This window comes from Vidua macroura, chromosome 9 (genome assembly GCF_024509145.1).
Source record: "Vidua macroura isolate BioBank_ID:100142 chromosome 9, ASM2450914v1, whole genome shotgun sequence".
Lineage (NCBI taxonomy): Eukaryota > Metazoa > Chordata > Aves > Passeriformes > Viduidae > Vidua > Vidua macroura.
This window is the reverse complement of record NC_071579.1, coordinates 31,108,143-31,123,052: the sequence shown is the minus strand read 5'-3', so window position 1 is coordinate 31,123,052 and position 14,910 is coordinate 31,108,143. Positions and strand designations below refer to the sequence as shown.

General features: G+C 49.5%; 1 protein-coding gene across 1 annotated transcript in view; it reads right to left on the bottom strand.

The window, feature by feature from the left end:
- Positions 1-4,049: 4,049 nt before the first annotated feature.
- ROR1 (receptor tyrosine kinase like orphan receptor 1) overlaps positions 4,050-14,910 on the bottom strand; it is a 158,787-nt gene continuing 147,926 nt past the window's right edge. The window contains exons 7-9 of the mRNA XM_053985499.1: positions 14,601-14,846; positions 9,876-10,087; positions 4,050-7,067 (exon numbers count right to left, since the gene is read on the bottom strand). Of these exons, the coding sequence (XP_053841474.1) occupies positions 5,643-7,067; positions 9,876-10,087; positions 14,601-14,846 (1,883 nt within the window). The 3' untranslated portion in view covers positions 4,050-5,642. The remainder of the gene's footprint in view (positions 7,068-9,875; positions 10,088-14,600; positions 14,847-14,910) is intronic.

Below are 14,910 nucleotides of genomic sequence, written 5' to 3'. Positions count from 1 at the left end.
GGCTGCTGAGCAAGGCGCTTCCTCAGGGCCAGAGGTTTTGTCAGCAGGAGAGAACTTTGTCCAACGCAAGTTAAAATTAACTTTTATCCAATATCCCGTCCATTTTATGCCAACTACATTTGGGGAAAACATCCCTCTTTCAGGTTATGACTTACGCGAGCTTATTTTGAAATAATTATTCCATTTCTGCCACTGATTCCTTCTATGCCATAATTTAGTGTCCAGGCAGGTTTTATTTTTATTTATCCTGCACTCCCAAGGTGGTTCCCCTGGATCTGACCCCTCAGACTCTGGCACACAGGACACACAGACAGAGTTTTCCAGCTGGGATGAGGGTGGTTCCCCACACTCAGCATCCCACATCCCACGGGGCTTTTCCTGCTGCCCTCTGAGCAGCCTGAACTCCTCCTGGGAGCTCCTGGAATGATCCAGCTCCACAGGCAGCTGGGAGAGGAGGGAATGACCCATTCCAGGGGGACAGGGCAGCATGGCTGTGTGGAGTCACATTAAAAATCCACTGGTTCCATTTCCTTCCCCAGCAATATCCTCAATCCCCTGGCACAGGCGTTTTCCAAGGCAGTAAAGCTGCCCAAAGATATTGAAAAGCAGATTGAGAGCAGAGGTGGAGCAGCACAAGTTTAGATGCAAGTTTGTGGGATGGTCATTCCAGCAGGAACCTGGAATTCAGCATTAAAGCCATTCCCTGTGTCCTGTCCCTCCCTGCCTTGTCCCCAGTCCCTCTGCAGCTCTCCTGGAGCCCCTTCAGGCCCTGCCAGGGGCTCTGAGCTCTCCCTGGATCCTTCTCCTCTCCAGGTGAGCACCCCCAGCTCTCCCTGGATCCTTCTCCTCTCCAGGTGAGCACCCCCAGCTCTCCCTGGATCCTTCTCCTCTCCAGGGGAGCACCCCCAGCTCTCCCTGGATCCTTCTCCTCTCCAGGTGAGCACCCCCAGCTCTCCCTGGATCCTTCTCCTCTCCAGGTGAGCACCCCCAGCTCTCCCAGCCTGGCTCCAGAGGGGCTCCAGCCCTGCAGCAGCCCCGGGGCCTCCTCTGGGCTCTCTCCAGCAGCTCCAGGTGCTGCTGATGTTGGAGCCCAGGGCTGGGGCAGCTCTGCAGGTGGGGCCTCACCTGAGAGGGGCAGAATTCCTCCCCCTCTGCTGCCCAGACTGGGAGAGCAGCTCAGGAGGTTCTGGATCCCAGCACAGAGGGATGGGGCAGGTGGACCTCACCCACCCCACCCACATCCTCCTCCCAGGGCTCTCTCCACCTCTTTGTGCTGCAGGAATCGCTGAGCAAGGGCAGCTGAGCTCCCTTGAAAGGGTATTTTTCCCATTTCCAAAGGGATGTTTTGCCCATTCCCCAGTGGCTCCAACCACCTGGAGCCAGAGGCTGACCACCCCAAAATCCAAATCCCAGCACTCCAGCACTGCCCCTTCCATGGGGACCCATCCCACGGCTCAGGGATTGGAAGGGGATTGGGAATCCTTGTTATCCTTGCTGCTCCAAAATGTTATTGGGTTTTTGATGAACTCTGGAAATGCCCAGCAAACCCATTGGATTTACACAGATATTCCCCACAGCCCCAACAGATCCTGCTCCCAGCACCACTCGTGGTTTACAAGCCCACATGTTCCTTATAAATCTAACAGAGGTTTCTGCTTTTAAATTCCATTAAAAGAACCCAAATTCTCCACACAGCTGAAGAAGGTTGCAGCACTGCAGAATCCTCCTTTGTGTCTCAAGGTCAAAATTCATTTACCAAGAGCTGCTGTTCCCCCTGCAGGAGCAGATAAACCACAGGGTTTAGGGTAAAACTCAGCAAATTAAGGCCCAGAACCAGCCCAACACCACTCCCAAATGTGTTGCACTGTTAAATGGGAAATAAAGGACACCACAGATGCTTCCAATAATTCCAGTTTTGAGTCAATTTTCCCTCCTTTGTCTTAAAGAGCTTTTGATGTGCAGCCCCAATATTGTGTCTCTCTCTGGTTTTAATAATTTTCTATTACCTCAGCAATATAAACTGTCCTGCAATGGGCTGAACTTTAATCTGGGGGAGATCAAACAGGCAGAAATACCATGGGCTGGAGAGTGACCAACTGGGGGGCAATATTCTCCCTCCTCCCATAAAAGATAGCCCACAGCAAGATAAAAAATTGCTGCTTGGACTGTGCAGACATCACATCTTTGAGAGGCTCCAGGCCCATGGAAAGGGGATTTTCCCATTTTTTCCCATGGATGTTCTGCAGCAGAACCAGCTGCTCATTCCACCCCCTGACCACAGAACCAGTAATTCATAAAGAAACACTGGTTAAAATATCATAACACACAAGAAAGATGCCGTCAAATTTTTCTGCAAATGAAAAATCGACTTTTTTTTTTTTTTTTTTTTTTTTTTTAAATCTAGTGGATTTGAAAAAATATTGTGTTGTTTGTGCAAAAATGTTCTTTAGAGCAACTGTGTTCAAAATGCCTCTTTTTGCTGGCTCAGGACTCTGCTTTCTAAACCCTGTGCTCACACCAGAAGCACCTGGGAGCTGGGGCTGCACCATCAAATCCCTCAAATCAACGGGATAATGGGAAGGAATTGTTCCTTGGGATGTGGGGAGGGGCTGGGATGGAATTCCCAGAGCGGCTGTGGCTGCCCCTGGATCCCTGGCAGTGCCCAAAGCCAGGCTGGAGCAGCCTGGGACAGTGGAGGTGTCCCTGCCATGGGATGGGGTGGGATTGAAGGTCCCTCCCAAGCCAAACCATCTCCTCTGGATGCCCAACCCCGTTTGGAGCAGGCAAAGCCAAAGCTCAGACACCCCAAAGGTGGATCCTGCCCAAAAGCCAAATTCCTCCTGATGAACGTGCAGGAACGAGAGCCAATGGATGTGGGAGGTAAGCACACATTGCACAGCCTTGGATCCAGCAGGAGTTTGTGCTTGGAGCGTTCTCCTGGCAGCCTGGAGCTGTTTCAGGGCTCTCCTGGTGAACGCAGATCACGGGACAAGGAAATGGGATTGAGGATTTCCAAACCTCCCTGGAAATCCTTGTTCCTGCAAAGCAAGGCACAGACTCCCTCCTGAGCATCCCTGAATAAGCACATCCTGGTGAGTTCTGAGCTTTCCAGCCCTCATTTCTGCACAGGCAGCTCTGGGCTTCTCCTCTCAGCTCAGGGAATGCAGAATTCCAGCCTAGTCACTCCTCTGTGGGAACAAAGGAACCAAATCCCCATTTCAGCCTCTGCCTCAGTGGTCTTTACATCAGCAAATATTTACTCTCCTTCACAGCGACACAACCAGGCTGGAGGGGATGAGATTGTCCAGAGTGAAGGCTCAGTAAATACGGTTCATCCGGAGTTTTATTCCCAATCCTCCAGAGCTCCTCCATCCAGCCAAGACTGCTGCATTTCCAACAGCCCTGGCTGTGCTCTCTCCTTGAAGAAGGGAGGGATGATGATTTAGCATCTGGAATATTCCCTCCCCCTTTGTTTGCCACAAAACCAGCTTTCATCCTGTGTCTGCATTCCCACCTGAGGGGGGGACTCCTCCATTTCTGGCAACATTTATTTTCCACATTACCTCATCAGTTCCTTTCGGTTTTTCCCTCTCATCTCTCCCCGAGGAGCTCCTGCCTCTCTGCGTTACCTCCCTCTGCATCAGGCGTGAGCCAGGCTGTGATTTCAGCCTCAGAATTCCCAGATTTCCCCTGCTGAGAGGGAGGCAGGGCAGGGAGAGGGCTTCCCAAGGCTTTCCAGGTGTGTTGTTCAGAGCTGGTTCATGCCTAAAAATACTTTAACCTCAGCTTTGAAATAAAGGAAAAACCTCAAACTGAGCCGTGAGCGGTTTGAACGTAAAACCACAAAGTGTGTGAGGGATTATTTTACGATCCCACTGCTGCTCCTGAAGGATTTGGTTATTCCTAATTCCTGATTAAAGCCAAGGATGCTTGGCTGACAGCAGCTCAGCTTCCCTGGAAACTGGGAGCCGTGGATCCTTCCATGTCCCTCAGGATGGAGGAAACGCCGACGTGTTCGTGGTAAAACAGCGTTTTAATAAACAGCAGCATAAAATAATCAGTGTTTAATATCATCTCTGGCACGTGAAATACAAAAATGCACATATCTCAGTTATAAAATAGCCTTTGTTATTACATTTTTTTTTTTCCATGCTTGCCTAATTGAAATGCCCGTAATTAATAACTCAATCATCAAGTAATACAGTGATTAAAAGCATGCAGTGAAAACAAAGAAAGATATTTGTATAAGGTAGTGGCTGAGTATCACCATAATATATTTCAGGAACATCTACATCAGGGTAAAAATCAAAAGAAACAGCCCCAAGATATAAAATGCAGAGATGTATTTTCACTTCTGCTGTACAAAAACATCATCACACTTTTGTGCAAAAAGATAAAAATAAAGTCCTATTATACAACATTGTCAACGGAGCAAAAAGATTGTTTTTGTGGACAATAAAAATATTATTCAGTACAAAAAAAAAAAAAATAAAAAGAGTCTGTGGAAAATGTACCGTACACAGCACGTGTGTACCTCATTAAAGTGGTTTCAAATGAAGAATCTCGATTGGTTCTACCTGAATGGGTTTTTTAATGACACAAATGGTGCATTTCTAAGTGGAAAATCAGCACTAATTCACATTATTAGACACAACTGCTATCGATGGGTTTGCTGCCTGATGGAATGTGAGCCTCCCTTTTTCCAGGGTTACTGGAGTCAGAGTCACTGAAATGACACAATAAATATTCCTGGGAAAACTGATTGTCATCTCTAAAATTGTGGTTTGGCGCTTTTCCATTACACAGTTGCATAGCAACAAAAGGATATAAAATTCCTGCTTGAGCGACTAGATCACCAAACGTTATCTTTGAAGAAGTTGATTCAGGTTCTGAAATTAAAGCCCTTTAATTTCATTTCCTTTAAGGCAATTCCTTAAGAGCTCCAGCTCTCCTTAGCAGCCAGCAGCAGATGAGGTTTGTAGACTGCAAGCTGATAACTCCAGCACTTGTGCCGTCACATAAATGACATTTTTTTTGGTATGAATCTGAGTTCAGACTCCCAACCAAACCAAAGACCAAAATCCCACCTGAAGGAACTGATTCAGCTCTCAGATCACATATTTGAAACACAATCCTCGACTGCAACATTTACAAATATTTTCCCTGTTGGCACTGAAATTGCACACCCAGATCTCCGAATCTTTGCATCTCCTAAAAAAAGAGACAATTATTAAAATATGGTTTTCAGCATTAAAAAAAAAGTTCCTGTGATTCAAACCACGCCGGAGCTTCAAAAAAGCTGTGAAAAAGCATCAGATAAAATGTTTTTATTTTAACAAAACCCCTCAGATGCCCTCTGCCCCTCTTTGAATTGCTGGTGGCACTTGGAGAAACGTGGCCCAGGCTGAGGATTCCCACCACGAGGATCCTTCTGGTTGTGCCTGCCCATCCTGGCGAGCAGTGAAACTTCACAGAAGACACTTTGCTGCAATGTCTGCCCAACAACCAGAAAAGGATCTTCAATAAAATATTTGAATAGGGAGAAAAAAAAAAAAAAAAAAAAAAAAAAAAAAAAAAAAAAATCTCTCCTACCCCTTCCGAGTCTGCGTCTAAAGGGTTCTATTTACAAAGGCCTCACGTATTTACAACTCCGCCGAAATCACCGAGTCGTTGGGTCCGTGGATGCTGGAGTCCCCCAGCAGGGAAGACTGCTTGGAGTCAATTTTGTAGGGTTTTTGAGTCTTACTGCCAAACACCGTCATCCCCATCCCCGCCGGGTGGCTGGGAATGGCCATGTGGGATAGCAGGGGAATGTTGGCTTCCTGGTTGGACCCCGACGACGGCAGGCTGGTGACGTGGCCCGTGCTGGTGGAGCCGCTGGCGCTGCTGGGCGAGCGGCTCTTGGGAGGGGGGCAGTGCTGGATCACCCTGGGGGGAGCCTGCGGGGGGTAGTGGGGCGCGGGGAAGGCGGCGTAGCCCGGCGGGATGGGGTACCCGTTGATGGGGATGTAGCGCTGGTTCTGCGCCAGGGGCGGCCCCATGAACCCCGCCAGCTGGCCCTGGGGGATGCCCTGCGCCGGGAACATGTAGTTGGGGTACCTGGGGTTGCTGAGGTTGCTGACGGGGCTGGCGCTCAGCGAGGTGGTCTGGGTGGTGGCGTTGCCGCCCGAGGGGGTGGTGGAGCTGGTGTGGCTGGAGAGCCCTTCCCAGGAGCGCAGGCGCGCGTGGATCTCCTTGAAGCGCGGCCTGCGGGAGGGCAGGTCGTGCCAGCACTCCGTCATCAGGCTGTACATCCTGGGCGGACAGTCCTCGGAGCACGGCAGCAGCTGGCGCTTCCGGATCATCTCGATGACCTCCTGGTTGCTGAATCCGTAGTAGGGCTGAAGGCCGAAGCTGAATATTTCCCACAAAACCACCCCGAAGGACCAAATGTCGGAGTCGGAGGAGAACTTGCCGTACATGATGGCCTCGGGGGGCATCCAGCGGATGGGCAGCAGGGACTTGTTCTGCACCCTGTAGTAATCGGCCGAGTAGATCTCCCTGGAGAGCCCCAGGTCGGAGATCTTCACGTGGAGCTGCTCCCCGATCAGGATGTTGCGGGCTGCCAGGTCCTTGTGGACGAAGAAGTGTCCGGCCAGGTACTCCATGCCGGCGGCGATCTGCACGGCGATGTGCAGGAAGTCGCTGTGGTCCAGGCTGGACTTGACCGTGCCGTCCTCGTCGCTGCTGCAGCCCACGTCGGAGTGGGGCGAGCGCATGACCAGGAACTCGTGCAGGTCGCCCTGGTTGGTGTACTCGAACAGGAGGCACACGGGCTGCTCCTGCGTCACCACGCCCAGCAGGCACACGATGTTGGGGTGGTGCAGCTCGGCCATCAGGGACGCTTCCTGCTGGAATTCAGCCCACTGCTGCGGGTTGTTGAAGTCCTTGAGGGTCTTGATGGCCACGAGCTGGGCGTGGTCCATGCCCGGCAGGTAGAGGTGGCCCTTGTAGATCTTCCCAAAAGCACATTCCCCCAGCTCCTCCATGAAGCGAACGGCGGAGAGGGGCAGCTCCTTGGCTTTGCTCTGTGAGAGAAACACCAACGACAGGTCAGGACTGAAAAGAGCCTTTTTAAAGTGAAACCTCTCAGTGCAGCCTGTGTGGGAGCCAAGGAGATGGACACAGGAGCAATGATCCCACTGGTGGCAGGCACAGCCCGAGGGACACCGGGATCCAAGCGGGGTCACCACGCTCCCAAAGGTGACAAATTCCTTCCCATCCTCTCCACAAGGTCAAACACAACAAGAATTGGATCCACATATATGCAGGAGCCATCAGCATCTCGGCATTTGGCCTTGGGCATTTCTGTACTTCCAACTGAATGTGACTAATCTCAGGAATTGAGGCAATTCCCATGCTCTAAGAGGTCCATGCTGAAGTGTTTTCTGGGCCAGGCCCTGGAGTTCCAGCAGGAAAAAAATGATTTTGTTTTAAAAACCATGTCCTTGTAGCCAATTCTCCCTTGACTTTGCTGTTAACCCTTCCAGGTACAGCAGAGCCTGTTTCTGCTCCCACTTTTCTGTTCCATCCTGAAACTCTGACAGTGAGTTTCTCAAAGGAGAAAGGCAAACCCTTTAAACATTTATTGCCCTTTGGTGTGCAGATATTCACTCCTGGGCCATAAAGAACCTGCATTATTCCCAACTTCCACTTGTGCTTGTAACACCCAAACCCACTCATTTAGGGCCCTCAGTAAATCCACAGGTAGTAATTTAAGGTTAATGAGTTTGGGATCTAGGTTCTGTAAATTAGTGTAAACATTGGCATTTGCATTCCTGAAATCATGCAAGGCCAGCTTTCCAGTGGCAAGGTGGGAAAAAACCCTGACACTTCAAATAATCAGAGCAAAAAGCCATTTCTGCATGAATTAATTCTAATTGTATTGATCACTTATGACTTTCATACAAACACTGCATTAATAATCACCATAATGATAATAATAATAATAATAATAATAATAATAATAATAATGCCATTTAAGCAGGCAGCCCAGTAGACTGCACAGTGATGGCAGGAAATTAGCTATATTGTTGAGGAACAGATGGTTTATATTACCCAAATCCTTTAGGTTAAAACTTGTTTAGGTCTGGCATATTGTAAATTATATTTTAGTAATGAAAGTGAAATGACCTCTGTCTGACCTGAGCCTGGGTCCGTCTGTTTGAACCAACAGAGTGGAAAACTGGGGGTAGAAAATGAAGTCATAAAGTTTTGGCAGGAAGGGCTCATTTGGAGTGGAGCAGTTGTAAATCTGCTCAGCTTTTGTTTGACAAGTATTTGTCACACACGGGCGTCCAAAATGTAGGGAAGTGCACAATACACAAGAGGCAGCAGGTCAGGGGGAAGGGAGAGGGAAACCCACCCCTTCCACCTCTTCTTCAGCTCCAGGACAAGATGTCCTTAATTTATTATATTTTTGAAGGCAATTAAAATCCCTTAAAACTGGAGGAAATGCTAACATTCCTATTTATCCAAGCAAACAACTGCCTCAGTGGGAGCTTGAAGCTTAAATGTGTTTTCACCCAAAGCTGACATCAATTTTCAAAATAAGATTCCATTTCCTTTCCTTGAAAATATTGTTTGAAAGGCAATCAAAACAGTGGAGACAGGGAGAGCTGGCTTTCCCAGTGGGAAAAACCTGAATGAGCATTAATAAAATGAAAATATTCCTGCAGCACATGACTTGCAAATTGAAAGGCAAGAGAATGGTCAATATTTGTAAACATTTCCAGGAACTTCTGCTTTCCTGTGCTGTGTGTGCCAGCAGGAAAGGTGGGAATTGCATCCTCAGTAAAAGGATGCTGGCATTCCCATTATCTTCAGGATTGAACCCCAAATTCCCAGCAGAACAGGGAGCAAGAGGCAACCCCAAATTTAACAAAATATTCCAGGAGGTTGGATGCAAGATGCAGTTTGGACACTGACTTTATTAAATGTTGTTTTACTGCTACCAACATTTTGAGCTACAAACCACTCCAAGCTGTACAGGAAAGCTGGAACTGGGAACTTCCAAGGAAAATGAAGATAAATTCACCAGGCCAGTGTGTGTGGGATTGAGACACAGGTTTTCACTCTAAAAGAAGAAAGCCTGCCAAATTCCAAATGAGCAAAGCCCATCAAGTTCTTGAAGAACCATAAAATACCTTGAGCTGGAAGGGATTCCTGAGGATCAAGAGCCTTGGCATGGTGTGGAACACAAAAATGCTCTTGCAGGGCATTCCTGTGCCCGTGGATGACCTCCAGCCCTGCCCTGGTCTGCACATCCCACCAGGAAATCAGGAGCACGAGGTTGGTCACACTTAAATCAAAATGATTTTTAAAATTGTTCCTGAACGTGGGGCTGTGGTGAAGCCAAACTGCAGCAGCAGGAGCTGTGCTGCAAGGCAGAGCTTTGAGGCTGTTTCAGACATTTCTGCTTTTAGCTGAGGGAATGGGGAAGTCTGAAAACCCAAGGAACAAATCTTTCCAAAGGTGACTTAACTGAGAGTGAAAGGTGACAGATGAACTGAGCCGAGCCATGAAAAGCTCTCCTGAGGAAATGCTGAATCACTTCTTTACCTGCATTACCCTCTCACTTAAATGAGGTGTTTTAGAGATGCTTCAGGAAGGGTTTTCTTGCTTTATCACACAAAAACTCCATTATTTCTCCAGGGACACTGACACACAGGAATCCCCCCCTTGGTCCAGCACATGCTGCTGCTGCTGCTGCTGAGAAAAGCCTCACAAAAATCACACAAATCCCAGGCTGGAAAACACCTGAATATCTCAGTGCTGGGATTTTTGAAGCATTTCCCTCCCTGCCTGTGGATGTGGAAGCAGAAATGTGGGTTTACCTTTGGTTTGTAGGCGTTGAGCATGGACATCTCCACGTTCTGCCCCCGGACGTGTTTGGGCTGCCTCTGCACTGGGGGGGACGAGGATTTCTGGTTGTTGCGACAGATGCAGATGAAGAAGAAGAGCAAGGCTATGGCCAGGGGAATGGTGACACTTGGCACCAGGATGTACAGGATTTCCATTTTATTCTTTTCCTTGGAATCCTTGTAATCTGGTTCGTAAAGGAAAAAAAGAAAACCCAACAAGGAATGAAGCATCCCACGGAGTCAAACACATCCCTGGGTCAACTAAAAGTGTTAAAAATAATAAAACATCCTTTTTATCTTGCTGAAATCCACCTTGAATGTTGTTTTATTTAATTCCTATTAAAAGGAAAAATTCTTTTGTGGAGGAACAGTTCTGTGAGGACACACAGGAGCAGTCCCTGCCAGGTCAAACCTACTGATGGGCAGGAAACAGTGCAATGCTGTGACGTGGCCTTGGCTTGGGCTGAAGGGAAGTCATGGCCTAACACAGATCCACAGAAAAAGGAATTTCTAAAACACCTTATGGAACAAGCTTGTGGGAGGAGCCCCTTCCCGTGGCAGGGAGTTGGAACTAAGTGATTTTTAAGATCCCTTCCAAGCCAGACCATTCTGTGATTCCAAGAATACAATCTCCTTGTTTTGTGTCTTGGTTTGGGACAATTTAAAGGAGAACACTCTGGATTGAGCTGCCTCCCTTCAAAGGTTCAACCAACCCCTTTCCAGCAAAAAGGACTGGGTACAAGCAGATGGAAGTGAAAAAAGAACAGTTCAGTGCAAGCAGAACCAGGCAAGCAGGGTGAGGTGCTGGGAAAGCTGGAGCAGGGATAGAAGGAGGAATCCAGAAGAGTTGGGAAGGAGGATGGAGTAACACAGCCCAAAGGCTCCCTGCAACCCCTGCTCCCTCTCAGGGCTCTTCCCAGAGCATTTTGGAAACATTCTGGATCCCCTCTTTGCCACTGCCCAGGATATCCAGCACTGCATCCCCTGGCTGGCTCTGGCCTCCCAGGAAATGCTGCTGAGGGAAAAGCAGTGGGAGAGGGGAGAGGATTTGGGAGGAGCTCAGGCAGCCCCCGTGGGTGACAGGGACAGAACCCCCATCCTGAGAGCCCCAGGGACAGATCCCAAATCCTGAGAGCCCCAGGGACAGGGACAGAACCCCCATCCTGAGAGCCCCAGGGACAGGGACAGATCCCCCATCCCAAGTGCCCCAGGGACAGATCCCCCATCCTGAGTGCTCCAGGGACAGATCCCAAATCCTGAGAGCCCCAGGGACAGATCCCAGATCCTGAGAGCCCCAGGGACAGGGACAAATCCCCCATCCTGAGTGCCCCAGGGAGAGGGACAGACCCCAAATCCCGAGAGCCCCAGGGACAGGGACAGATCCCCCATCCTGAGAGCCCCAGGGACAGATCCCAAATCTGAGAGCCCCAGGGACAGGGACAGATCCCCCATCCTGAGAGCCCTGGGCAGGGCACACAGAGCCTGCCCTGCTCTGCCACTTCCCAGGAGCATTCCCAAGGTTTAGGGTGGAATTACACCCGGATTAACACGCTCACTACAGGGGACTCGGAGGATCCCCGGAGCCCAGGGCAGCCTGGCTGTTTCCAAGGGAATTGGGAATGCCTGAGGCTGCCTCGGGGACTCTGGGAGAACGGGGAATGTTTTATTATCCCTGCAGGGTCACTCCAGTTTGTTTGTCTGTGTTTTCCAGGCTGGATTTGTACAAGTGCTTAGCAGCCCACACAGATCTCTTTTATGCACTTCATTAAACATGAACTTGATCTGAAGCTTGGGCTTGACTCAAATTGTGACAGAGGCAAAGTTCAAATGGTTCTGGATGTCACTTTGCATAACCCCTCTCCTCTTTCAGGCTCACGCTGTCCTCCGCTCCCCCCGCGTCCTCTCCGATCATTCCTTTCAGATTAAGTTGTGCCATCTGGTTTTTAATTGAGAGGAGGGGTGGCCCAAATATTCCTGCAGCCTTTGGGAAACGGGAGAGGACTAAAGCACCATCCCCGTTCCCAGGGAGGCAGGGATTCACACGCTGCCCTTCCCAACCTTCTTAGGCTGGGCTTTGCTAAGCCTCATGCTCGAGTTCCCCCGTGTTTCACATCTCCACACAATCGGGTTGACAAACTCTGATGAAACAAACCTCTCACCACTTGTGAGATACAGTTGAAGAAAGGAAAAGAAAGCAGCAGCACGAGGCAGAGGGAGACCTGGGCACCAGTTCATCACCTGAGCTATTCCAGTCAAAGGCAATTATTATTCTTATTAAGTAGCAGCCCCCGCTGTGAAGCCTCATTAGGTTAATGGGCTTCTTGGGAGCCACCCTAATTAAATCCATTTCCCATCTAGGCATGTCCTGGTGAGGCAGAATGCACAATACTGATTAAAACAGGCCTGAAATGGCTCTTTCAGCCGGGGCAAAACCAGCAGAATGCAAGTCCCACACGGTATTCTGGTTTTAATATGCAGATTAGCACTTAACAATTCAATTACTGCTCACCTGATCCAGCTCTGTTCCTATTTAGAATAATAAAGCCACAGAACAACGAGTACCATTTAAGGCAGCGCTGAGAGGTTTTGGCAATTAAAAACTTTGTTAGGAATTCTCCAGCCCAGCCAGCCTATCTCAGTTGTTATCAAGCAAAGCTTGAAAATCAGAGAGTTTGGCTCCAAATGAGTCCTGGTATCCCAGATCAAAAGCCTGAGCCAGGCCTGGCACCCCAGAGCCCATCTAGAGGGGACTGGCACAAGAATCTTCAGGATAGTTTTTTGTTATTTCTGTTGAAATAACAGCAGAAGAGGTACAGGACTCAAAAAGTGTAGGGAAAATCACAGAATTGCTGAGGTTGGAAAAGCCCTCAGAGATCAGCAAGTCCAACTCTGAAACCAGCACTGCCAACACAGCTCAGGCCTTGTTTGAAAAATAGAGGTGACATTGCCAGGTCCTCTAAAATGGATTTGAAATTTGTGTTTACAGAACTGCCCTGGCTGCATTTTGGGTTTGCAAAATGAACAAAAAAGGAGACTCAGCTCTCATTTCATTCTGCTTTTCAGAGACCTGGGGGGAAGGGAATGGAGGACCTGAACAAATGGGTCCTAATTGTTTAATCTGCATGTAGAAATAACAATATTGATAACAGGCCAAGAAAATAAAAAACAGCCATTTGCATGGACATGCCAGAAATCCACCCAGAAATGTTGTGGAAATTCAAAGTTTCACACCAAATTTGATGTTGCCTACAAGTTGTCACAGTAACATTTACCTTTCCCTTTGGAAAGGAGATACCTTTGATGTTCCTGCTCCAGAGCCAGAACCAAATTACATTTTTTCTGGTTATGGTTATGAACATTCCTGCAGTGAGACATGTTCTGAGTCTGCTCCAAAGTCTTTTTCAATTAATGGAAAGATGGGAATCGATGCCAAAATGGGATCTAAATCATGTTCTTACTGAAAGGGTAGATCAGGGGGGAGGCAGATAGTCTGGGCTCCATCATGTGCATCTCAAACCCTCTCCCTGCTTTTGGGCCCCCCACAAGAAGAAAGCCATGGAGGGGCTGGAGCATGGCCAGGGAAGGGAAGGGAGCTGGGAAGGGGCTCAGCCTGGAGCAAAGGAGGCTCAGGGGGCCCTTGTGGCTCTGCACAGCTCCTGACAGGAGGGGACAGCCGGGGGGGTCGGGCTGGGACAGGAACAGGGACAGGAGGAGAGGGAACGGCCCCAAGTTACAGCAGAGGATGTTCAGATTGGACATCAGGGAAAATTTCGTCACTGAAAGGGCTGTCCAGCCCTGGCACAGCTGCCCAGGGCAGTGTTAGGGCCATAAAAGGGACTTTAAAAGGGATTTAAATGTGTGGATGTGGCACCTGGGGACATGGGGCAGTGGTGGCCTTGGCGGTGCTGGGGGTGGTTGGACTCAATGACCCTGGAGGGCTTTTCCAACCTAAACAATTCCATGTTTCTACAATTTAATCTGGCCTAAGAAGTTATACTGATTGGAACAACAACGTGGAAAGTCAGGAACACCTGAGCTGGTCCCCAGCCATCCCCAGGAAATTATTTCCATGGCACCACGTTGTCACTGCAGGGGCAGAAAGTGCTCTAATGTCTCCTGGAGCAGGGCCAGCCAGGGTTTTCTACAGCTCCATTCCCAGGGACTCAAAGACACTTTGGGCACCAAACTTGATGCCTCAGGTTTGGCTTTTCTATTTTCACATTCTGAGCTGCTTTAGTGTGTGGGTCTGGGCTTCACATCAGGGGATGCTGAGCTCTCTGCACAGAGCAGGGACACAAAACAATTCCTGCTCCAGCTGGGCACCAAGGACAAATGACCCAAAGCTCAGGCCCAGGAGCACAAACAGCGTGGGCTGGAGAGAGAAAAACAAGCAGGATGGGAGTGCCTGGGCTAAAGCTGGAATGGGACAATGAACTGCAAGGTGCAAATGGAGCAGAGCTGATCCCAGTGAGAGCCCCCGGGAGCGCTCGTGCATTTTGGGACCATTTTGGTTCCTCTTGGCTGCAGCCCTGGCTGGGCTCTGCTGCTGCCCAAGGTGGATCCATGGAGGAGATCCTTTTCATAAATCCCTGCTTTATTCTGTGACTCTGCCCAGCCTCTGCTCTAGATCAGCCTGCACAAGACATCAAAACCCTTCCCCTTGCCCCCAGCTCCAGCCCACACCAGGTCAGGCATTACCACAGGCCAGGACATCGCAGAGCTCTGACTTGAGGTTCTCATCCAAGGTGAAGCACCACGGGGCGTCCTTCTGGTTGCCAGGGTTCCTGCAGTAGGAGTGGCCCCCGTTGAGCTCGGGGTACCTGGCAGCAGTGAAGGTGTGGGTGTGGGGGTACTGCGAGTTCCAGGGCTGGCACTGCCGCCCCGAGCGCGTCACGCTCACCGTGCCCCGGTAATCCACGCCCGTGCTGTTGTAGCACCTGTGATCTGCAAAGACAGCCAAAGGACAAAGCCACTCTTCATTTACGAGTGTGTGAGGGGGTGGGAAAGA